Source organism: Chlorocebus sabaeus, chromosome 8 (genome assembly GCF_047675955.1).
Source record: "Chlorocebus sabaeus isolate Y175 chromosome 8, mChlSab1.0.hap1, whole genome shotgun sequence".
NCBI lineage: Eukaryota > Metazoa > Chordata > Mammalia > Primates > Cercopithecidae > Chlorocebus > Chlorocebus sabaeus.
In genome coordinates, this window is record NC_132911.1 from 17875066 (window position 1) to 17898677 (window position 23612).

Genomic DNA, 23612 nt, shown 5'->3' on the forward strand with positions numbered 1-23612 from the left:
AAGCAATGGCTTCACTGAATTCAACCTTTTAATGGGATAACCTAACAATGAATTTTCTCATTGTTTCCCTAGTACATGCTCTCTTTGTTGTAATCATAGAATCATAAAAAATATGAGGGGGAAACGAACTGTAGACATACTTGGTGCCAACACCTTCATTTTGCAAATTAAGAAAGAGCCCTTTACACCCAAGCATCCTCAAGTCACACACTCACTACCGATGGGTGGGGACATTGTCACTCTTCCTGCCCTTTCACCTAGTCTAGTCCATCCCCATGAAAGGAATTCTGTATTAGTCCGTTTTCACACTGCTATAAAGAAATACCCAAGACTGGGTAATTTATAAAGGGAAGAAGTTTAATTGACTCACAGTTCTGAGTGGCTGGGGAGGCCTCAGGAAAGCTACAGTTATGGCAGAAGGCAAAAGAGAAGCAAGTACCTTTTTCACATGGTGGCAGCAAAGAGAGACAGCGTGAAGGAGGAACTGCCAAACACTTATAAAACCATCAGATCTCAGGAGAACTCACTCACTATCATGAGAACAGTGTGGGGGAACCACCCCATGATCCAATCACCTCCCATGGGGTCTCTCCCTCAGCACGTGGGCATTATGGGGATTACAATTCAAGATGAGATTTGGGTGGGGACACAGAGACAAACCATATTAGATTCTGTCTGTAAACAAGTTAAAGATTAAACAAACTGAGCTGGTACTCCAGGCCACACCACCATGCAGGGTGTGGCTGGCCAGCCCTGAGGGATGGGAGAAGCAAAGACTAGGAAAGAACAGCCAATGAGGGCTGTCCCTGCATTCCATGGTGACCAGCCTCTAGCAGCCCAGCCCCAGAGTAGTGAACAAAGTCAGCTTCCTCCAGGAGTGTTGACCTCCTATGGGAGGAGCAGCTGCCAGGGTGCCTGTTAAATATGATGAACCCAAAATTTCAAAGGGCAGGAACAGAGGGTTTGGTCAAGTGGCAGACACCAGTGTGGCAGGCTGGCAGGCTGAAGACTGCAGATTGCAGCATAAACAAATACTGAGGAAGTCAGGAAAAAGGTCAAACTGAGCCATTAGGATTGCTCTGCTTCAGTCTCTGGTGCAGGAACTGTAAGCTTCCAGGAGACAGGGACATGGATGAAAATGGATGGACAGGAATGGAGGGATGGGCTTGGCTGCCATGACCGGGGAGGCTGTCGAGCTGGTGAGTCTGAGGAGCAGCAAAACAACTCCAACTGAATCTCACTCCCTTGCAGTGAAAAGCCAATCCCTGCATTTGTTCAATACCAAGGAAACATATGCCAAGCTCCTCAGTTAGGCACTGTGAAAAATGAGACAGACACAGCCTCGACTTCCCCTTCAGGGAGGAAACTGATATGAAAACAACTAATGTTGACCTCAAAATATGTTTCTTTTACTGCTTGTTGTAATGCACATTTAGTTTTTGTATCCTGGCAAAGAGAAAACGGGATTCTGACTGACACTTCTGAGAACGCATCATAGTGGGTGACATTTGAGCTCTCAGGATTTCTATAGGCCAAGATGTCTGAAAAGGGTAATCAATTCAAGCCTTAACCTACTTTTACATTTTTACTCCCATCACTCTCCTGGAAGCCACCCCCAGTCTGAGGTCCTTCCACCCCTCTCTGTGATCACCCCAGCTCATGTTTATTCCTGATCCTAACTTGTGCTTATCATGTCCCAAGAAAGGCAACATAGGCCTAGAGAAGCATAAACAAATCTGAATTCATTTTTATATATCTGTTAAAATGCACCTTTTCTGTGAAACCTTTCTTCAGGTCACCCAGACACAAATAATGGCTTCTTCATTTGTGTTCCAATTATACCTAGTATGCCTGGCCATTTCAGAGTCTGTCATGGTGTGTTATTTATTTGTTTGCCTCACTTAATCTCTGACTAGGTTGTGAATGCATTCAGTTAATCAGCACTTACTGGATACTAACCATGTACCTAGCATCTGCTTGATAAAAGTATATAGAGATAATACATTTTTGTTAAATGAACCTACAATACAATGTGCTGAGGCTATAGAATTCACTGCACTGAAACATATAGATGAGAAAAAATGGAGTTCAGGAAATGGCTACTTTGGTGTGGCTAATGCAAAGAATTATAGAATTATGCTGAGGGTTGTAAAATAACAGTCAAGAACCAAAAGTCAAAAGGCAAGGTAACAAAATTGACTTATCTATCAATTTTATGCATTGAGCTACTGTCATGGTTTTAGTTACATACTTATAGCAACTAGCTATACAAAACATAAGCATTCTGTTAAAACCATTTAAGCTAAGTTTTGAGACTTCTGTTGTGCCACAATGCTTTTTGCAGCCTTTTTAGTAATTTGTTCTAAGGTGGCTGATTAAAGAAATTGTACATATCTATCTGCATAAATCTCATAACTGGCGGCAGCACACCCAGGAGGCTTTGTAACAAGGTATCTTGATATCATCCTAGTAATTGTCTTTTAATTTTGTGAGAAGTAGGAAATTCTTTATGGTTGGGATGGCTAAAAAGGGGTCATACAATGACCTAGGAAGCAAAGTCCCTTATTTTGCCAGCTATTTAGGCATCTGTGTGCCTTTGGTTTGGAGGATCTAACTTAATTTTTCTTTCACCAACCAAGAAGCAGCATCGATAATTTTTATCCCTCAAACTTGGCCCTTACATTCTCACATTCCCATCTCTTCTGTGATAATGGCTGGGCCTAGAGGGAAGGTGCTTACACAGTTTTAGCAGTGGAGCATTAGCAATGAACATAGATCAGGCTCAGTGGATTGTGAATGGTTTTTAAGTTTCAGAGATATCAGGTAGAGAGGAGAAAGGTAATTTTTGTTGTTTTACCCAATTTTGTAAGCCATGCGTAGAATTAGCAATGTTTTAAACAAAAAGGACATAAGTGCTGCCTAGCTCTGACAATGAAAGGAAAAGGACACTCATAGATATCTGCACAATTCAAAATTATCTAGCATTAAGGCATAAAACAAAGTATATTAATTCAGATGAAGGAAAAATTACTAAATCAATAGTTACAATTTAACTGGCCCAGTGTCATATGAAAGCAGTTATTTTGACAGTCATCTTCTCCCAGGTCTGAAGATGAGGCTTTGGTTAACTTGAATTTAGTGCCAGATACCAGGGTTGATATTTAAGATTCAATAGAAGTCAAGTGCTCCCTTTTAGATGAGACAGGTGTACCCAGGGGTCAAAGCCTTGTAATTTAACAGCGCAAAGATTAGTTAACGGGATTTGATAAAGACCTTTTTTTTTTTTTTTTTTTTTTTTTTTTTTTCTGGTAGCATTAGAGTTCATTCTAATGTGCCTTAATATAGGTTCTGGGGCTTGCCCACAGTGCTTTTGATATATAAGGCCCAGACATTCTTCCAGTTTTTCTTGAGCAATGACACCAGGAAGTTGACAGCCAGGTGAATGTTTTACACAAACTCATCATCTGTCATCTTCACATGGCCAACAGCCACAGCCAGACATAACACTTTCTTCATATGGAACTTGATTGTGGGCTTGGCCTCATCCCCTTTGGCCACCATGTTTTCGTTGTGTGTGAGCAGAGAAGGGAACTCTCCTCCTTTATTTAGCCTTGGGCCAAGGATTCGTGGGATCTGCTTGATCAGAGACTCTGAAGCCAAAAATGTATCATACTTCTTGGCCAGCTTTTTGACCAGTTTATTCTCATTGAGTTTTTTCATCATCTTCATGTTCATGTAGGGGATACCCATGGCCTTGGCCTCATCTCAGTGCTGCTGGTCCCCCAGGGAACACAGCGAGAACTTGGGGTGGGGAGTGGACTTAAGCCTGAGAAGCAATTTGTCCTTCTGGGGGTCACAGTTCTTCAAGCTGATCTGCAACTCCACTGTCTCCAAACACTTCCGACGCTTGTGCTGCTTCCTGTGCAGGACTTTCTGCACTGCCTGGTACAGAGTGTCACCAGAGACTCCGCTGCTCATGGCTTCTCATGCAGCACTAACCAGAAAAGAGCAAGACCTCCTTTTAACAGAGGGAATCTCTCAAATGATATCTAATCATCCAGCTGAAGGTGGTGATATTGGAGTTTATGACTTATTTGGAAGCTGTAGAAAGATTTTATAACCTCAGGGTGATTCATTTTTATAATTTTAGGGGTGCAGTCATTACAATCCTTGTCTCTTTGGAGAGTCAAAACACTTTTAGGTACAGGTTTATTATTCACATGCCACCAAAATTCATCTGAGTTTAATCAATTTGCGTTCATGTTGATTGCCTATAGATTTGGATTTAATTCTTCCATCATAGTTTGTATCTTCCATTCACCTCAGTTAGTTCCTAGGTTTTATTCTTTCTCTCTGCCCTCCTGCTGGATTGAGATCTTTCCACCTAATTCCATGTGTTTCCCTTTTAGTTTATACCGTTTCTCTCTTTTGGTAGTTATCTTAGAATATGCATATTTAATTCTAATTTTTACTCCTTACATATAAAAACCTGAGAATAATTCAATTCCAGCCACTTCTATAACTTACATACCATATTGTCCAATATTCTAGATATACCTTGATTTGTAAGCCTACAAATTACAAAACGCTGTTTTACACCAGCATTGACCAATGACCTTCTTTGATATATAAATGTTCTGTATCTGTGCTATCCAGTGTGTTAATCACTAGGGCCACTGAGCACTTAAAATGTGGCTAATACAACCCAGGAACTGAATACTCAATTTAATTAATTCAATTTATTGATAAATAATTTATTTGCTCTCTTGCTGTGGCTGGAGTACAGTGGTATGATCTTGGCTCACTGCAACCTCTGCCTCCCAGGTTTGTGATTCTCCTGCCTCAGCACCCCCAGTAGCTGTGATTACAGGTGGCCGGCTGTATTTTGCACATTTAGTGGAGATGGGTTTCACCATGTTTGCCAGGCTGGTCTCAAACTCCCAACTTCAAGTTGATCTCCCTGCCTTGGCCTCCCAAAGTGTTGAGATTACAGGCATAAGCCACTGTGCCTGGCCAAGTTTATTTAATTTAAATAGCCACTGATGGCTGCTGCCTACCAAAATGAAGACCAGTTTCATGCAATGGGCATGTTTAGATTCAAAACATCCCCCTTGTCTGTGCTTACCATTTCTTTGTAAAATCATCTTCCTTCTTAAGTTTCATTTTCTTAAGAGATAGCAAGACATGAAGGGATTTTTTTCAGCAAGCAAAAATAATTAACAATTGACACTCAAAGTGAAAAATATTTACAGGGGTAGTGAATTCTAGACCTCTCGTTTCCTCAGCAGTTTTCATTTTTCCAGCTTTCATTGTTGCTGTTGAGAAATCAGCTGTCAATCTGTCTTCCTTCTCAGGGCACCTGTTTTTCTTCTCTGGCTAAGGACTGTAAGATTGTTGGATCTGTTTTTATGTTCTACAGTAACGTGTAGATACCACAGGGTGTGTGTTGTTTCCTACAACTTACTTGGAAGTTGTTGGAAGCTGTGTCACTTTCATTCCTCCAGCAAACAGATTCAGAGACTAAGTGAGGAGTGTAAAAGGGCTATCAAGGGCTAACACCTATGAAAGACAAGGGCAGGAAGCAGAATGGTACCAGGAGAGCCTCTCAACATGATGCAGAATGGACAATCTCAAATAACTCACAGGGAACCCTGGAGCAGTCTGCCTATTACAGAAGTGCTTAGTCACTGGCTGGAGGCCACCCACGCAGTGCATGTCCTTAGCTCAATGGCTGAGGCAGATGCAGAAGGCAATGGTCTGGACTGTCAACAGTCTACACTCCTTGCAGCTGAACAGCCAGTTATTTCTCAAAAAAGATCAAGAGGTGCATCTCCATGGCTGCCACAGGTTTCCCAAATCTCAAGACTGTTCTCTTTCACCAAGCTGGGAAAATCTCAGCCCAGTCATCTCTTCATTTCCCACCAACCCAGTCATTCGTTAAAAGAATAACAAATCAATCAAGCATTTTCAGTTCAGCCACACGAGAGAGGCTTCTGAGAACATCTAGCATGCTACATTATCAATTCGAAGTCTGTTTTAAATTGTGTACCATGGGAAAATTACCCATTTTATTAAATACTTAGGGAGTGAGGGGCCTCATGTCTGAACAACTGCTCAATAAGTGTGATTTCCTCACTCCAAGACACTTAGAAAACACCAGCCACACTGGACCACTTCTGCAGCAAAGCACTCACCTGGGACAGAAGCCATCTGACATCTGCTATCTGTTCTCACCCCTACCCCTCTCATTAGGTAACAGCAAAGCTCCCTCTACCCCCACACAGCTCCACCCTCTGCCAGGAAACTTTTCCTCCCTGACTCCAGGAGGGTAGCGAGGCATGTCAGTCACTGCCCCACAATTGGAGCCAGCAACTGGTTCAGAGGTGGCCATGTGGCCCAACTCACATCCATGATCTGGAAAGGTACGGCTCCCTTCCACCCTTTGAATTCTGAGCTGTAAAATGCTTCCCCGGGCTACTAAGGAAGAGAAAAGAAAGAGACTCAAACAGGCAGAAGCCAAGAGAGTAGAGAAGGCCATGGTCATGGTGCTCTGTCCCGGACACACGGTGCCTGGATGGGCTCCAGGTTCTACCGAATGCCAGGTGCCCATGCACCCCAGAGGTTGTCCTCCCTTCCAGTGAGTTTTGGACTAATACAGATAATCGGCAAAAGGCATTCCCTTCCTGTCCTGTGGCCCCTGTGAACACGGGCAGGGGAAGAAGGCCTGTGACTTTCTCATCACAAACTCCTCCCACCCACCCCTACCAACGTTCCTCTTCCCTGAGTCTGCAAACCTCTGGGAAGCTCTCAGGCCTCACCGAGAAGACTGGAGGGCTGGATCTGATTCACTCTTTCCCTGGGGTCTGAAGGATCTGCGCCCTGTGTTCAAGGACGACGCTGAAACATTCTTTTCTGCATGCCTGATCTGAGGCCTCACAACTCAGATGAACAAGATTGTGTCCCTTTCGCATGGAGAAGCCGAGTTCCACAGAGGTTGCGGGAGGAGCCGGCATCACACAAGGACTCGGAGGGGCGCCTCGAGACTCCCAGGACAGAGACGGCAGCCCCAGGTGGGAAAGGCCCAGGCCAGGGACACGCTGGGCCTGAGGTGGGGGAAAGGGAGGAGCCCTCAGGCGCCCCCACGAGGCCGGCGCGCTTCGCGTCCTAGACGGGATCTCACGCTCCTTGCGGGCCCCATGCAAGGAGCGCGGGACGCTGGCCGCCTTCTTCCTGCGCAGGTTCTGGCGCCGCCGCTTCTTCACCTTGGCCGCCCAGCGCTGCCCCCGCATGCGCCGCCACCACCGCTCCAGCACTTCTCCTTGCGCCTCAGGCTTCTATGGGAGGCGCTGGGGATTCCGGATTGTTGCGCCGTCTGCCTGGTTCGGCAGGTCTCTCCGCTTCCGGTTCACGTTGGCCTCCAGCTCTCGCGCCTTCCGCTGGTCTCGCCCCTGGAGTTCAGCAGCATCCGGGCTTCTTCCCTTTCGGCTGCGCAACGCTCCCCTTCACCTCCTGCCTCTTCCTCCTCTTTGCGGCTTGCTGGCCGGCTCGTGGTCACTCACTTCCACCTTGTGGACTACCAGCCCCGACGGCTCTTGTGGCTCCTTGCAGGCCACTGTGGGGGTGGGCTTGGTCGCCGCCCTGGCCCTCGCCCTCTCGACCTTGGCCTTTTCTGCATTCCCTTTTGCCGCAGTTCCTTCGCTGCTTCTAACGGTCCCGCTCCTTCTCTCGTCGCCTTTTCTCCAAAGCGCTTGGCCTCAGCTCGTTAGCATTGTTCTGGCCCCGGGCCTTCTGTATTTTCTCCTGCAGTCGCAGTGGTTTTAATGTATAGGGAGGGGGAAAGAGAAACATTCTATGGTCCTTTGAAGAGGTCGCTATCTTCTAGTGAGCATTTGCCCTGGGATGTGACTTTCGAAAGTGCTTCTCAGCATCCATTCCCCCGTCCCCTCCACTTAGGTGAAACAGGAATGCTAGAGGGGTTGGAGCTGAATGTTTCTCTTACCTCACTTCAGTTAAGCCCTTGTAATTTCCCTTGAGGGAAGGAGGACCAGAATGTTCTGGAGTTACATCACAATGGTAATTTTTCTCCGCCTTCTGCTAGGAGCATGAAGAGACTATTCTCCAGCATTCACAGTGAGAACTTGGTGGGGATCCTGGAGGTAAAACACAAAAGTGTAAAGACCGCATGAGACTGAGCACCCAAGAACTTTAAACTCTCAAGCTTGTCTGCACTGAGCCTCAACAATTTATGAATTATTACATGTTTGTATGTTCCTAAAAATACTGGCTTCATCTGTGGTCTTCTAAACCTGGGCTTTAGTTCCTAGAATTGAGAATAAATTGCGATTATCTGTCTGTCTTCAGGACAGCACTTTGCTGTGTGACTTCAATTCTGTCATGGATCTCAGAAGATTTATTTTCAGTTTGTTTAGTTTTCTCATTGATGAGAAGATGGGAGGGATAATCCCAAACTTTACTTGTTAAAGTGAAAACCAGAAGTTATGCTAAATGTTAAAATAGATAATAAGCATAAAACAAAACAAAACAAAATTAACTTGGATATAGAGCCCTTCTTCAGAGAAGATCAGGAAAGGAAGAACCTTTATTTCTTTCTCTGGAAAAGTGTAAGTTTTGCTGTTATTAGCAAGGAAACAGTCAATTATCAAACTTTAGAATCTTGACACAGAAGTGAGTTAGCACTTGTTAGAATCTTTAAACTAGACATAACTCTAATGCTTTTCTTTGAAGACACAAACAACATGCTTTCTACTTGTATAAGTCACAGTGAAGAAGGAGCTTTTCTTTATGGTATCACTGTTGTTATCCAGCCCATCTCTGTGTCTCTTACTTGTATGGTGAGGAAGTGCTCAGTGACAGTTCAGGTATTCCCCAATTCTCCTCTTCTTCCACATGCAAAACTTTGATGAAGTAAAATTTTGGCTTGAGTCTTGATGAGCACCATGTGGGAGGCTGTAGGGTATTGTCAAGCTCTCTGACATCTCAAACCCCCAGCCTCAGGTGTTTCTGCCCTTGGACACCAGGATTTTTGACTCTGGTCTTACTCTTCCTTAGTCACAAGTCTCCTCATCTCATAGTTTTCCATGACGATTCTTGCTGAACATCCTGAAGAATTTTAGTCACAATGACAATAATTAGAGGCAATCTCAGAATTATACATGTGCCAATCTGGATGGTAACATTTTAATTCCAGGCATCAAGTTTCCAGCAATCAAGGAGAAAAATGACCATAATCCATTGAAAATTTCTCTGCCATACTGCATCAAAAATGGTCCAGATCACAATCCTACATGCTGGAATTACTTCCTCTGCCCCTGTCTCATCCCCATCTTGGCCAAAGGTTTTCCAGCAAGATGTGAATTTTAATCCATCTCTCTTCGCCTGTGTGTCCTGACTAATTTGGCAGAAGGAGTTCTTTCTTAAAACCTTGCCATTTAACTCACAAATGGAAATGTGAAGGGTCAATAGGTATGTGAAGAACCTATTCACCCTTATTCACTGGGAATCAGAGAAGTGAAAATGAAAAGAACCCTGAGCTATCATCTTAGATACATAAAACTGTCAAACATTTGAAGGTGACTAACACCAAGTGTCAATCAGGATATGAGGAAAGTAGGAATTCTTCTACACAAAAGGAAAGAAATCTGGCAGTGCCAAAAGAAAAATAAAGTACATCTATGATCTGCCCCTCCACAGATCCCTTTCCCAGTGATGATCTGCTAATCTACAGGGGATGTCTAGAAAGGTATTCATCACATCAGTGTTGATAATAACCAGGAGGAGGAGGCAATCAAATGTCCTTCACAAGTGGAACTGGTAAGTTAAAAAGACTTAGGTTGGGTTTCTCTAAAACCAGGCCCCAAGACAAAGATTTGTATTCCAGTGGCTTATTTTGATTTAGAAGATGATTTAAGGAATCACCAGTGCGGGACTGAAACAGTGAACCCAGTACACCTTGAGAAACAATAAAAAGGTGCATTGTTGGCAGGTTGCCTGTGAAGAAAGGGAGCATAATCCCAGTAGACAACACCAGGAGGCAGTTTTGTACATGCCTAAGAGTAATCCCACCTTAGCATGTAGAAAACAAGGATATTTACTCTCCAATTCCTGTCTTGTAGGCTGAGTGGTGGTCCCAGGTGCATTAATTTGCAGTTCATCTGCCCAAGCACAGGCCAAAAGAAAGCCTTCCCACACAGAGTCCCAAGTTCATGTGGCAGGACACCAGAGATATGTAGTGGAACAGTAGGTGCTGAAGGCAACAATTACCTCATGAAAACTACAGATCTCACTCATATGTGGAATCTAAAATAACTGATCTCATGGAAGTTAAGAGTAGAATAGTTAGAGTAGTAGAAAGTTAAGAGTTGTTACTGGAGACTGGAGAGAAAAGGGTATGGAAGCTAGAAAAAAAGGAAGGATTTTGAATGTTCTCATGACAAAGCGATGATAAATGTTTGAGGTGACAGATATGCTAATTACCAGGATTTGATCTTTACACAATGTATGCATGAATCAGAACATCACACTCTACCAAATAAATATATACAACTGTTGTGTCAAAAAACATTATATACAATGTTAATATTTTATATTAATGTAAATAAAAATTTACATTCGTATTAATGTAAATTAAAAAGCAGCAACAAAGCCATATGATACATGTGACACTTATGCCACATGCATCGAGTTATTTCAGACACATTGTGTGGTACCTTTGGGTAAAGAAGGGAATGAGAGTGAGGATAAGATATGAAAAGAGGCAGAAGAAAACGAGAGGCCTTATAGGAATTGATGAAGAAAGAGTGCCATAATCTGAGAGTGTGACTAAAACCTTTCATCTTCCTCTTCTGCCTCTTCTAAGTTACTGGTTCTGCTTTTCCCCTTGACCTGTTTCAAGTTCTCACCTTCCATATCACACATGGGAAGTCTGGCATCAGACTTCCAGAGAGCAAGAACTAGGTGAAATACAGGGGCACAGCTCTCCTAGCCTGTGGCATGGGTGTCATCAGATAATATAATTATCCACACCATTTTTAATGAAAAGATTTGCGTAAGAGATTCACAGAGGCAACCTGAGGCCCTGCAACTACGTTTCCCAGAGATCCCTGAGGTGATCCTAACTAGACTCTGGGGTCAAGGTGATACGGAATTCCAGTGAGATCACTTCCCTTGCAGACTTTGGAAGGGAGATCACTTTATTACAGACCTTGGAAGCAAGAGGATTGCATTCAGTCTAGTTCCTGGTTGCTGGCCAAAGTAAGTAGAACTTTGAAAGTAATTTGCAGTGTACTTTGAAATTGGGGTATAAATCAAAAATAAAATCAAGTCCTCCTACTGACTGAATGGATCCCCTCTTGTCCTAGGCGACCCCAGAGAAACTTGGAAAACTAAATTCCAGGCCATAATGGAAAGGGAGGTCAGACACACCTCATTATACACACTCCCTTTTGGAGTTCAGGCACAACTGACCAGCGTTAACATTGAAATAGTGATCATAAGACTGGCAAAATGGACTCTTTGTGGGAGTAAGATACCAAATTCCAATATGACTCTGGTTTGGCATCACATGACAATAGCAGACTTTGAAGGAAATCAATATATTTAATCCTCAAATTATATTTCTTTGACATATATTGAAATGATCTTGCAAAATCATCTTTTGTGGGGGAAATTTGCTTGTTTCTGGCTCTGCTCTGATTGAGGAGAGATTAAATGAGAGTCTGCCACCTTAAAAATTTGAAAAGAGATATTTACCATCTGTTTTCTCTAAGGCTGCTGGCTGGAGGTTTCATCTATATGACATGAACCATGGTTCCCACAACCCCCTTTAACTCAGGCATTTCATTATACTTCAGGGAGGAGACTACCCCTCATATTGTGTTTTGCCCAATTTCTGCCTCCAAAGAAAGAAGTAAAAACTAAAAGGCAGAAATGAAATCCACAAGCAGACAGCCTGGTGCCACACCCTGAACCTGGTAGTTAAAGATTGATCCCTGACCTAATTGGTTATGTTATCTATAGATTACAGATTATAGAAAAGCACTGTGAAAATTCCTGCCCTGTTTTGTTCCATTCTAATTACTGGTGCATGCAGCCCCCAGTCAGTTACCCCCTGCTTGCTCAATCGATCATGACCCTCTCACACGGACCCCCTTAGAGTTGTGAGCCCTTAAAAGGGACAGGAATTGCTCACTCAGGGAGCTCAGTTGTTGGAGACGTGAGTCTTGCCAAAGCTCCCAACTGAATAAAGCCCTTCCTTCTTTAACTCTGCATCTGAGGGGTTTTGTCTATGGCCTGTCCTGCCACATACTGATTGCAAGTCTTCAGACAAAGCTTAACTCTTTCAACCAATTGCCAATCAGAAAATCTTTGAATCCACCTTTGTCCTGTAAACTCTCCTACTTCAAGATGTATCAGATTTTCAGGCAGAGCCAATGTATACCTTATGTGGGGGCCATAGGCTGTTGGCCCCCTAAAACTTCACTAAAAATCACTCACATGGGACAGATTGATTAATAGGGGAAAGGGAATACAAATTTATTTAATGTATATACATGGTCTATTAGCTAGGGCCCTTTAGAGGGCCAGAACTAATAGGACTGATGTATATATAAAGAGGAGTTTATTAAGGAGTAGTGAGTCACATGATCACAAGGTGAAGTCCCACAGTAAGCTGTCTGCAAGCTGAGGAGCAAGGAAGCCAGTCCGAGTCCCAAAACCTCAAAAGTAGGGAAGCCAACAGTGAAGCCTTCAGTCTGTTGTCCAAGGTCCAAGAGTCAAAAAGCTGAAGAACTTGGAGTTTGATGTTCAAGGGCAGGAAGCATCCAGCACAGGAGAAAGATGTAGGCTGGAAGACTAAGCCAGTCTAGTCTTGCCACATTCTTCTGCCTGCTTTCATTCTGGCTGTGCTGGCAGCTGATTAGATTGTGCCCACCCAGAATGAGGGTGGGTCTCCTTTTCCCAGTCCACTGACTCAAATGTTAATTTCCTTTGGCAACACCCTCACAGACACACCCAGGAACAATACTTTGCATCCTTCAGTCCAATCAAGTTGACACTCAGTATTAACCACCATACTCGGGAAACATGAGAATGAAGACCCAACTTCCCAATAAGTTATAGAAACTCATGTACTATTGCGAGGCCACAGTAAAGAGTGGAGACTCAAAGCATGGCCAGAAACAGGTAAATTAGTTTTACTGGCAACACAGGTTAAGAAAGAGAGGAAGGAAGAAACTTAGCTAGCAAAGGTGCCCTTGTTATGTAGACGAACCTTTTCTCATAAACAATAGATGGTAAATGTTTCTATCCAGATCTTTAAAGGTGTCAGACTCTCAATCTCTCTGGATCCTGGGAAAGGCTTAGAAAGGGGAGGGGGCATGGCTGCATTAACGGACATTGTCCACAGACGCAAATTTTCCTCAGTTAAGACAGTTTTGCAATGCTACTTCTGCCTGTTGGCCAGTGGCAACCATTTTTAAATATGTCAAAGAAATATATTCGAGGGTAAAATATTTTGATTTTCTTCAGTCTCCACTTTGAAATTTAAAACAAGTTTCACATACTAAAAGCCAAGGTAATAGCTTTGGAGAGATTTGGGTTAGAAGTATTTAGATAGAGACAGTCACAGCAGTGGAAAAACAAATTCAGGATAAATATAAATGAGCAAATTTAAATATATCATTCCATATCTTCTTTAGGCAGTCTCTTGGTTTTGAGGCGAGATCATTTCAGTTAAATAGCTAGGTCCCATTCCAGGAGGTGGCACTGCAAATGGTTTAGGCCTCTAGACATAATGTAGGCAATCAGATTTCTAGTAGGAGGCATTTCTATAGAAACAGAAAAAAATAATAAAGGTTAATATCTGGAGTAGTCTATCTATAGACTAGCTTTTCTACAATCTCTGAGGCATCTTCATATTGCAGTGGCAATCTTCCAGATTTTTCTGGAAGTTCAAACCAGGTGTTCAAGTGAACTTTCTGAGAAGACCTCGCATCAGCAGTGTACATGAAGGTTGTTTATAAGTTACTGTTATTTTCTCCAGATACCTTCACTTTGCAAGACTTTAAGAAAACCCCAGTTTTAATTTCTAGTGAATTCAAGTAAGAAAAATGGGAGAAAACATTGAAAATGTTACTTTGGAGACTTACAGCTAGGAAAAAATTCAGGATTTGGACTAAATTGTAAAAAATAATAAAAACTGAAAAAACAATGGACAAAGCCAGAAGATAAATAACAGATATACTACAGTTTTTGAAGTATAATTTTTCTGCTTCCAATTCTTCAATTTTATGAAAGACATAGTAGAACTGATTTATTTGCAAAATAGGTTTTGTTACTATACTTGGTCTGATTATTTGCATCAAGTGCAGCAAGAATAGACATGCACTGTATAGGCTCCTTTTTAAAAAATGGCTTTGCTGGAACATTCTTTTTTGTAAAGAATCTCAGGTTAGACCTCTTAAAAGCATCCTGAGCCCAACTAAGGATTTATCTGTTTCTACAAGATACCTGTATGAATTGAGTGAATTCTCTCTCAAGGTTCCAAAATAACTTGGGGTTCCTGGGCCTGTCAGAATGTGACCTTCTTTTACCCATTACAGGCCAGAAACCTGTGAAGGACCCTGTAATGGAACTGCATAGACAAGGTGTGAGGCCAGTTTTATCCACAGGCCTATTATCAGCTTTATAAAGTCAATGCCAATTTCTTAAAAATATGCCATTCCAGTCAAATCCTTGACTTTTGTCTCCACTTGTGTCCTGTTAAAAAAGAAAACAGATTCTAATTGAATTTATGCAAATAATTATATTCCCATAAATTAGCAATAATCACTGAGTTTCCAAATTTCAGAGAAATCAGGCAGATAGAAGGGAATATGCTTCAAATTTTGCTCACAAGAGTATACTTTACACAAATATTAAAAGCTGTAAATATCTAAAAAGAAAAAAATTTTCTTGACTCTGAAAAACAAACAAAAGTAGCAATGTTTCAACAAAACCCATGAAAAGGTTATTTCAGTCTTCTATTAGTTCTGTCCATGCAGTTAACTCCTATTCTGTTAGATATTGGGTCAGCAATCCTCATGAACGTATTAGTCTCCATCAGAGTCCTGGGAGTTTTTTTTTTCTCTATACCAGTGGCACAGTCTCCAAAGTTATCATAAAGCTTCATTCAAGAGCACCCCTTAGAGTCCTAAGCTAATTGCAAACCACCTTTTTAAAAGGATCAAAGGAGAACAACTGTGAATGACAGAAGTCTTAGGACAGCCATGATCAAGGACACACTTGAGAAGGAAATTTGGTTATTTCTGTGGCATATAACAATTTAACATAATAATTATAAATACTAATAACATATATGAAGACATCAGAATGATAGGAATATCCCGCGATTTTGAAAAACATACTAGTAATAGGTTTAATATAAATGTAGCTGTAATAAAGTTGAACACCATTTCATATTTGACAATGTTTCCTATATGATTTTAACATGCCAAATATACCGAATGTGTCTGGTTTTGACTGCAGGGGACTTACTATTGAAAAAGATAATGAGGTCAACAAGACTGAATTTAGAATTGGATTTTAGAAAGTTTGATTTTCTTCAGTCCCCAGTTTGAAACTTAAAACAAGTTTCACATATTAAAAGCCAAGGTAATCGCTTTGGAGAGATTTTGATTAGAGTTATTTAGATAGAGACAGATATAGTGGTGGAAAAACAAATTACAATCACCAAACAGGTCATTGTAAAATAAGTCATTCATTTAAGCAAAGTGATAACTCAAAGACTTCAAAAAGTAAAAACCTTCACTCTTTGAGAGAGAAGACTCACTTTCACAAACAATAAGACCTAATAAAGACAGCATGAGGCCAACTAAATTTGTCTCTCTTCCTCAACCCCTCTTCTTTTTTTTTTTGTTTTCTCAAAAGGTAAGCAAAAATCTTTCACTATCTCTCAATATTAAAAGAAAATGGTATTCAAGAGAAATCTAAATTTTACCATTGCATAACTTATTATTAATGCTAAAGTTAACATTAATAAAATCTTACAAACAAATCTATTTAATTTTAATTAGTTGTAACACAAGGTAAGATTTTTATAAATATCTTTTATGAGATTTTATAGTTTTCTATAAAAGAGCATATTAGTACTCTAACAAAACCCTGATATTTTGACATAAGGGCCTAGATTCTGGCCCTGCATTAGTGTGCTTTTTTTTTTTTTTTTTTTTTTTTTTTTTTTTTTTTTTTTGAGATGGAGTCTCGCTCTGTGGCCCAGGCTGGAGTGCAGTGGCCGGATCTCAGCTCACTGTAAGCTCTGCCTCCCGGGTTCCCGCCATTCTCCTGCCTCAGCCTCCCAAGTAGCTGGGACTACAGGCGCCTGCCACCTCGCCCGGCTAGTTTTTTGTCTTTTTAGTAGAGACGGGGTTTCACCGTGTTAGCCAGGATGGTCTGGATCTCCTGACCTCGTGATCCGCCCGTCTCGGCCTCCCAAAGTGCTGGGATTACAGGCTTGAGCCACCGCGCCCGGCCATTAGTGTGCTTTTTATATTAAGGTTTAATTTATACAAAAATTAAATAATTCCTTTCAAATTTTAGCCAGCTGGCTTACATATAGAATTCCTTTTACAAGATCAAGTTTTCATAAATATTTAGTTTTGTCTGTATATTTAACTTAAAACAATCTTTAAAATCTAAAAACCTTTTTTTTTTTTTTTTTTGAGATGGCATCTCGCTCTGTCACCAGGCTGGAGTGCAGTGGTGTAATCTTGGCTCACTGCAACCTCTGCCTCCAGGGTTCAAGCGATTCTCCTGCCTCAGCCTCCTGAGTAGCTGGGATTACAGCTGCGCACCACCACACCCGGCTAATTTTTGTATTTTTAGTAGAGACGGGGTTTCACCACGTTGGTCAGGCTGGTCTCGAACTCCTGACCTCATGATCTGCCCACCTCGGCCTCCCAAAGTGCTGAGATGACAGGCATGAGCCACTGCCCCCAGCTTGTAATTTTTTTAATAGATAAGACTAGCTTAATATTATTGGTTTCATAAAAACAGCTAAATCCTGAGCTATCTGGAAAAACAAATATGTTTAACATTAAGGTTTATACTTGGGTGAACACCTGATATTCACAGGCTATTAAATGGTTAGCAAGGAAATAACTTTAAATGTGACTAGTTTTGTCTAATGTCTCAGTTCTCAAAGTAATCTAGGTAAACTGCTAACAATGAATAAACTGAATAAATATAAATGGGAGGGATAAATGCTTGTTGGTTAACTTTTATATAATTTAAAATCTTAACCTTATTTTGGATTAAAGAATAGGTACTCATTAATAGTTTGGCTCATTTCTAATTAAGTAGAGATATGGAGAAACATGCCTACACATTGTAGAGTGATTTCATCTATAAAGTGCTGATACCTGATATGCAGTGTAGGATTTCGTGTTTCCTAGGTTTAAGGTTACTAAAAATAAAACTTCCACTTAATATATAATTCTGTATATAAAGTCTGTCAAAGACATGTTTTTGATGAAAAAAGAAAATATAAGTCAAATAGAAAAATGTATTCTCATTAAAAAGAAAATAATTTTTGTCTAATTCAAAGGTTATTTATGCAACAAAGTAAAAAGGAACCAGTAAGTAGGGGAGAGAGTTACAAAGAAAGTTATAGATATAAAGATGCATTTGTGATAAGAGAGATTAAAAAGAAAAGAGAATTATTTTGTATGAAAAATAATTTTATATAGTAAATTTTTTTTTCTGAAGATGACTGTTTAAGAAAGAGTGAAATTTAGGATACAACATAAAGTCCAGTCATGTTGTAAGTGGCATGTGTATAATCAAATGCATAAAAGAAATTTTGTCTGTGGTTATGTTGGCTTTAATTAAAATTGAATTATTTATAGTCGTCTTTCTGGAAACTGAGCTTTGACCAAAAAAACACAATACAAAACCAAAACATTGGTTAGAACTATAAGGGTTTCTTAAAGTATTGAATTGCTCTTCATTAAATTCCAAGAAATTTTAATGTTTAATGCTATTTTTTTCTTTCTGAAACTTCTCAGACTGATAGCTCAGAAGTCAACTTCTGGTGTATCCTGCTGCTTTCAGCCTTTTCTTCATTTGAGAACAGCTGGGATGTTAACTCTCTCTTTCAACTTTTTGCTGGCTCTGGCAACTTTTTTTTTCTTCAGGTCTAAATCTGTTGCTATAGCCTGATGCTGAAGTGTTTCATCTTAAAGCTTCAAAAAACCAATGTTTTCTTCCATTATAACTTAATTCTGTGCTGTTGGCTTTTCTTCCTATGAGTGAGGGCCAGAAACCCTCTGAAGGATTATGGAAAAATCAGCTCACAAAAGATAGATCAGTTGAAGAGAAGGCATGCAGATTTGTTTGGAGTGTGTATTCTGGAGTCTTCAGAATAAAGACCCAAACACACAAGGGAAATTGTCCTTTTTATGCTTAGATGCAACAAGGTATGGGCACATATAAAAATATGATTGAACCAAAAGGCATAACCTAACGCTAATAGACTGGGGAAACCCAGCAAGGCCTGTCTGTCTAGATTCCTCTTGACCTCTCTGAGCATGTACTCCTTCCTTCTGGGTATAGGGATCTTATGATCTATGATCCAACAAGGTAGGCTGGATAATTTCTTTATGGCTAATTCATACACAGAAAGGGAGAGGGCAAATTCGAGTAATATTTTTAGGCTTTATGGCTGGTTTTGAGAAAAAGGAGTTCTGATTTCTAGGTTCTGCCTTGGGGAAGGAGATTCTAGTGTGTATGGCCAACGTTGAGGAATAATGGGACTGAGAGACAGGAGGCCAGGAGAAGGCCAAAGAAAAACTGACTTCTGAAGCTTTTACCTTGGGGCACTGTCTTCTGAGCTACAACGTATATTTAAAGTCTTCAACAAAACCATGAAACTTCTGTGCTGTTACTAAGAGTCACATATTTCCCTGCTCAGGTTACTAGTAAATTCTTTATTAGTGTTCTTCAGTGGGTTCTCCCCAGTAACTTTGGGTTGATATCCTCCCAGCTTCTATCCTTGAAGCAGAACATTTGTGCTTAGATTTCAGCAAAAATGCCTCAATAGAGTTTCATTGAGTTACTTAGGTCACATGCCATCCATCAGCCAAGCTTTGGTCCTAGAGCTGTTGTGTTTGAATTGGTCCTACATAGTTCATGTGACTGCCCGTAGAGCTCAGTATGGGCAGCCTATTGTCCACACAGTAGCTAGACAGATCACTTTGATTAGGCAAACATTTTTCCCCTTATAACCCTTTTCTCATCCTATCTCACTTTGATTTCTCATCTCGTTTAGAATAAAAGCCAAAATGTAAGCATTGGCTCCAAGGCCACTGTTACTTGTCAGATCTCATCTCAGTTCAGTCTCCTTCTCACTGACTGTACTCCATTCACCCTGGCTTCCTGGATGTTTCTTGAACACTCAAGACAGGTTCCAGCTAAGGACGCTGGCACTTTCTTTTCCACTGCACGGAAAAATCCTCCTCACACATATCCACAGAACTTATTCTCTAGCATCCTTAAAGTCTTAGTGAGCCCTTCTTTAACCACCTTGTTTGAAATCAGTGCTCTCCCTGTGCATCCACTAACCCCTTTTTTTGTTTTCACCAGGCACTTACCACAATCTAACAGACTGCATGTTTTATTGATTTATTCAGTTTATTATTTGTGTCACCTCAACTCCCACTAAAATATAAGATTTTTGAGGGCAAGCAAGCTCTAGATCAATAGGAAACACATCAAGAGTATTCTGTAAACTGTTTCTTGTGTGAATCAGTGAATGAGTTAATCAATATAATTTTTTGAGTGAGGAGCTTCGTGTCAGGTACAGCTAAATGGGAAATCAAGTGGGTCATGTACCATGAATACCATATCCTCTATTGTATAATTCTCCTGCTTATATCAGAAATGGTTTATAAGCTTATTATAATTGATACCAATTGGAATCTCTTTTTTACTCATCACCAAGAAAACCACAAACAAGTTGTTTACCATTTGGCTCCTCATTTAATCTGGATTTCCAACTCCTCATGCTTGAAAGACGGAAGATACAATAACACTTTCCTTACAGGGTACTGAGACTATTAAGTGAACTTATGCATGTAAAAGGAATTCATGCAATAAAAATACTAACAAAAGAATTATTATGACAGATACTTATAACCATTGTATTTTTATGTATTTAAAATACATTATACCTATAATTAGCCACTCAAGGAAATCCAAGTGCTAAAGCAGTGATATGTTCTTATGTTTTGTTTTTCTTGCTTAGGGGATCATGGACATTGAAGCATATTTTGAAAGAATTGGCTATAAGAACTCTAGGAACAAGCTGGACTTGGAAACATTAACTGACATTCTTGAGCACCAGATCCGAGCTGTTCCCTTTGAGAACCTTAACATGCATTGTGGGGAAGCTATGGAGTTAGGCTTAGAGACTATTTTTGATCACATTGTAAGAAGAAACCGGGGTGGGTGGTGTCTCCAGGTCAATCAACTTCTGTACTGGGCTCTGACCACAATCGGTTTTCAGACCACAATGTTAGGAGGGTATGTTTACATCCCTGCAGCTAACAAATACAGCACTGGCATGATTCACCTTCTCCTGCAGGTAACCATTGATGGCAGGAACTACATTGCTGATGCTGGGTTTGGAAGCTCCTCCCAGATGTGGCAGCCTCTGGAATTAATTTCTGAGAAGGATCAGCCTCAGATGCCTTCCATTTTCCGCTTGACAGAAGAGAAAGGAATCTGGTACCTGGACCAAATCAGAAGAGAGCAGTATATTCCAAACGCAGAATTTCTTAATTCTGATCTCCTGCCAAAGACGACACACCAAAAAGTGTACTCTTTTACGCTTGAACCTCGAAAAATTGAAGATTTTGAGTCTATTAATACATACCTGCAAACGTCTCCAACATCTGCATTTACAACCACATCATTTTGTTCCTTGCAGACCCCAGAAGGGGTTCACTGTTTGGTGGGCTTCACCCTCACCTATAGAATATTCAATTATAAAGACAATACAGATCTGATCGAGTTTAAAACTCTGATTGAGGAAGAAGTTGAAGAAGTGCTGAAAAACATATTTAAGATTTCCTTGGCGAGAAAGCTCGTGCCCAAACCTGGTAATGGATCCTTCACTATTTAGAATTAGGAACAAAATAAACCCTTATGTATGTATCACCCAACTCACTAATTATCAACTAATGTACAATCACATATCCTCTCTACCCTCACATTATTTTGAAGAAAATCCTAGACATCAAATAGTTTCATCCATAAAATACCAGCATTTATTGAAAAACAATAACCTTTTAAAGAAACATAAGGACACATTTTCAAATTGATAAAAATAAAGGCATTTTGAGGATGGCATGTGATTATCTTGGGAAGCAGAGTGATTCATGCTAGAAAACATTTAATATTGATTTATTGTTGAATTTGTAGTAAGTTTTTACTGGTAAATGAATAAAGAATATTGTGGAAAAACTCATCGTCTCTAAAGTATATGAAAACATTGTTGGCTAATATATTGAGAATCAAAGTTTTTCTTTAGACAACTTAGGATGTTATGGGGCTAGGCATGTTTTCCTCAATAGAGTCTTCTTCTTATCCTCTTTCTTATCTCCTAGTTACATTCTTTTACTTCCATCCATACTTTGCCACAAGAGAGGGAACACGAGCTTTATTGTATAGATCTGATTTGAAATCCTGTAGACACAGGGTGAATTACTTTTAAAATCTGTGGCTCTGATTCCTCAAAGATAAAATGCAAATAATATTTATATAATTCATGGACAGATACACATTTTCAAAACTATTTGTTATATGGATGAATAACATCATTAATATTTTGGTTACTGGGCCAGCATTTACTGAAAGTTCTGCTTCCATCTTGCTTTATTTTCCTGTAACTTGAAATTCTGGTCCTACTGTCATCTGCCTGCTTCTTCTTTGATTAAATATTGATAGAATGTCAGATGTCCCGGATCTGAGAGTGTGCCTTGTGATTCAAAATCTGAATCTTTACTTATCCATAACTCAGAATTTCTGTTTGTAAATCCCAGTATCAGGGCTATAAACTGCAGATTCGTTCTTAACACTATTCTCCCTCTTTGACTTGTGATGACTATAATAATCTTAAGAGAAAAGCAGACATTCGAATGGATAAATATTCATTAAGAGAATAAATTACATTGAAGCATCAGTATTTTACGCAGCAGTGTAATAGCTGGGAGATACTGGTGAGTGTAGATATCCTAGGAAGAGGTGGATATGAGATCTGGTCTCAGTGGGAAGGACAAATGAAAGACATATATCAATATTTGAAAGCTTGTCATCTTTCTTACCAACTGGGCTTGTTCAGCTCTGCTGCTATCTTGTTGCAATGCCAGGTCACCACTGGTGGTCCTAGGCAGATGCAATTTTCTCACATTCTGACCAAGATCACCTCACTGGAGGATGTGGTGGCAAAAAACAAAAACAAAAACAAAACAAACAAACAAAAAAACAGATAAAAATGTGGCTCAAGTATGATGATACAGTTGTATACAAATGAGTCAAGTAAATTATATTGCACAATGAGTATCCTGAAACCCAATTCAGTTATTTTGTTCTTGATTATATATAGTACATAATGGAAAAAGCAAAAATATGTTCAGAGAGATTCAGAAATATACAATTCTGCTTCCAAGTTGAAGACTTCTGCCCTTATTATGCAATGTTACCTTTTCTCTAATGAAATCTAAATGAGTGAAGAAGAATCTCACCAACTGATTTGGCCAGAGATTTCAAGGTGCCTCTGAATTCTTTGTGTTTGTCCAAACCCACGTCTCTGTTTTTGGTGGCCCCCTGGAGAGTAGGATGTGGCATGTCTTGTTAGAACTCTGGGAAAAGTAAGGTAGAAACCAAACCTTCTAGATGTAACTGGGAAGGTAGGATGTCAGATGTATATTCCAGTTCTTCTGTTTTCAAGGTGAAGCTAAGTGTGCGTGTTTATCTGCCACTCTCTCTGCTGTAAGGCAGGGAGATAATATGGGGTAAGTACCTATACTGGTGTTCAGGCTGCAGCCTCTGGTCCTAGGGAGATACCTATTGGAAGTAAGCCTATGGCATATCCACCTATTTGTTTTTTTGGCCTAGGGACATTCAGGAATGGAAAGCCCCACTGATTCCCAGAGCTAGGTCATTAAGAAGACAGTGCCTTTGGTGGGAGCTATATAAGTTGTGGCTCTTGGTGTGTGAACTAACTCCTTCAAGGAAAATGAATAGGCCTAGATTTATTACTGGGGTGAACTGGAAGAAAGGCTCAGGAAGTGCCAAGCTGTGGCTCAGATTACTGGAGGGCTACTATTTGCTCACCAATGCAAGTTTATTAGAGGCAAGCCTGTCAAATAGTCATGGAAAGAATGTGCAGGAAAATCCTTCTGGAGGGAAAATGGGAGCTGCACATTCCAGTATTTTTTCTGCACCGCACCCAGAGGATGTAGCCCCTGGAAGTACTTAGATGCCCATTGAAAACCACCTCTTTGTCCGATAATCTAGAGACTCACACGTGTCTTCTT

At 40.5% G+C, this 23612-nt stretch overlaps 1 protein-coding gene and 1 pseudogene across 1 annotated transcript; one reads left to right on the plus strand and one right to left on the minus strand.

Annotated features, from left to right (window-relative positions):
- Positions 1 to 3336: 3336 nt before the first annotated feature.
- Positions 3337 to 3978, minus strand: LOC103215406 (large ribosomal subunit protein uL1 pseudogene; annotated as a pseudogene).
- A 7220-nt stretch (positions 3979 to 11198) lies between these two features.
- LOC103215403 (arylamine N-acetyltransferase 2) lies at positions 11199 to 21537 on the plus strand. Its single transcript, XM_007961784.3, has 2 exons — positions 11199 to 11271; positions 20318 to 21537. Exon 2 carries the CDS (start codon positions 20324 to 20326, stop codon positions 21194 to 21196), a length of 873 nt encoding a protein of 290 aa, XP_007959975.2. The 5' UTR covers positions 11199 to 11271; positions 20318 to 20323; the 3' UTR covers positions 21197 to 21537.
- The last annotated feature ends 2075 nt before the right edge of the window (positions 21538 to 23612 follow it).

Bases quoted from the DNA above. Each gene is read 5' to 3' on its own strand.
- LOC103215403 (XM_007961784.3), top strand. From the start codon at position 20,324: ATGGACATTGAAGCATATTTTGAAAGAATTGGCTATAAGAACTCTAGG.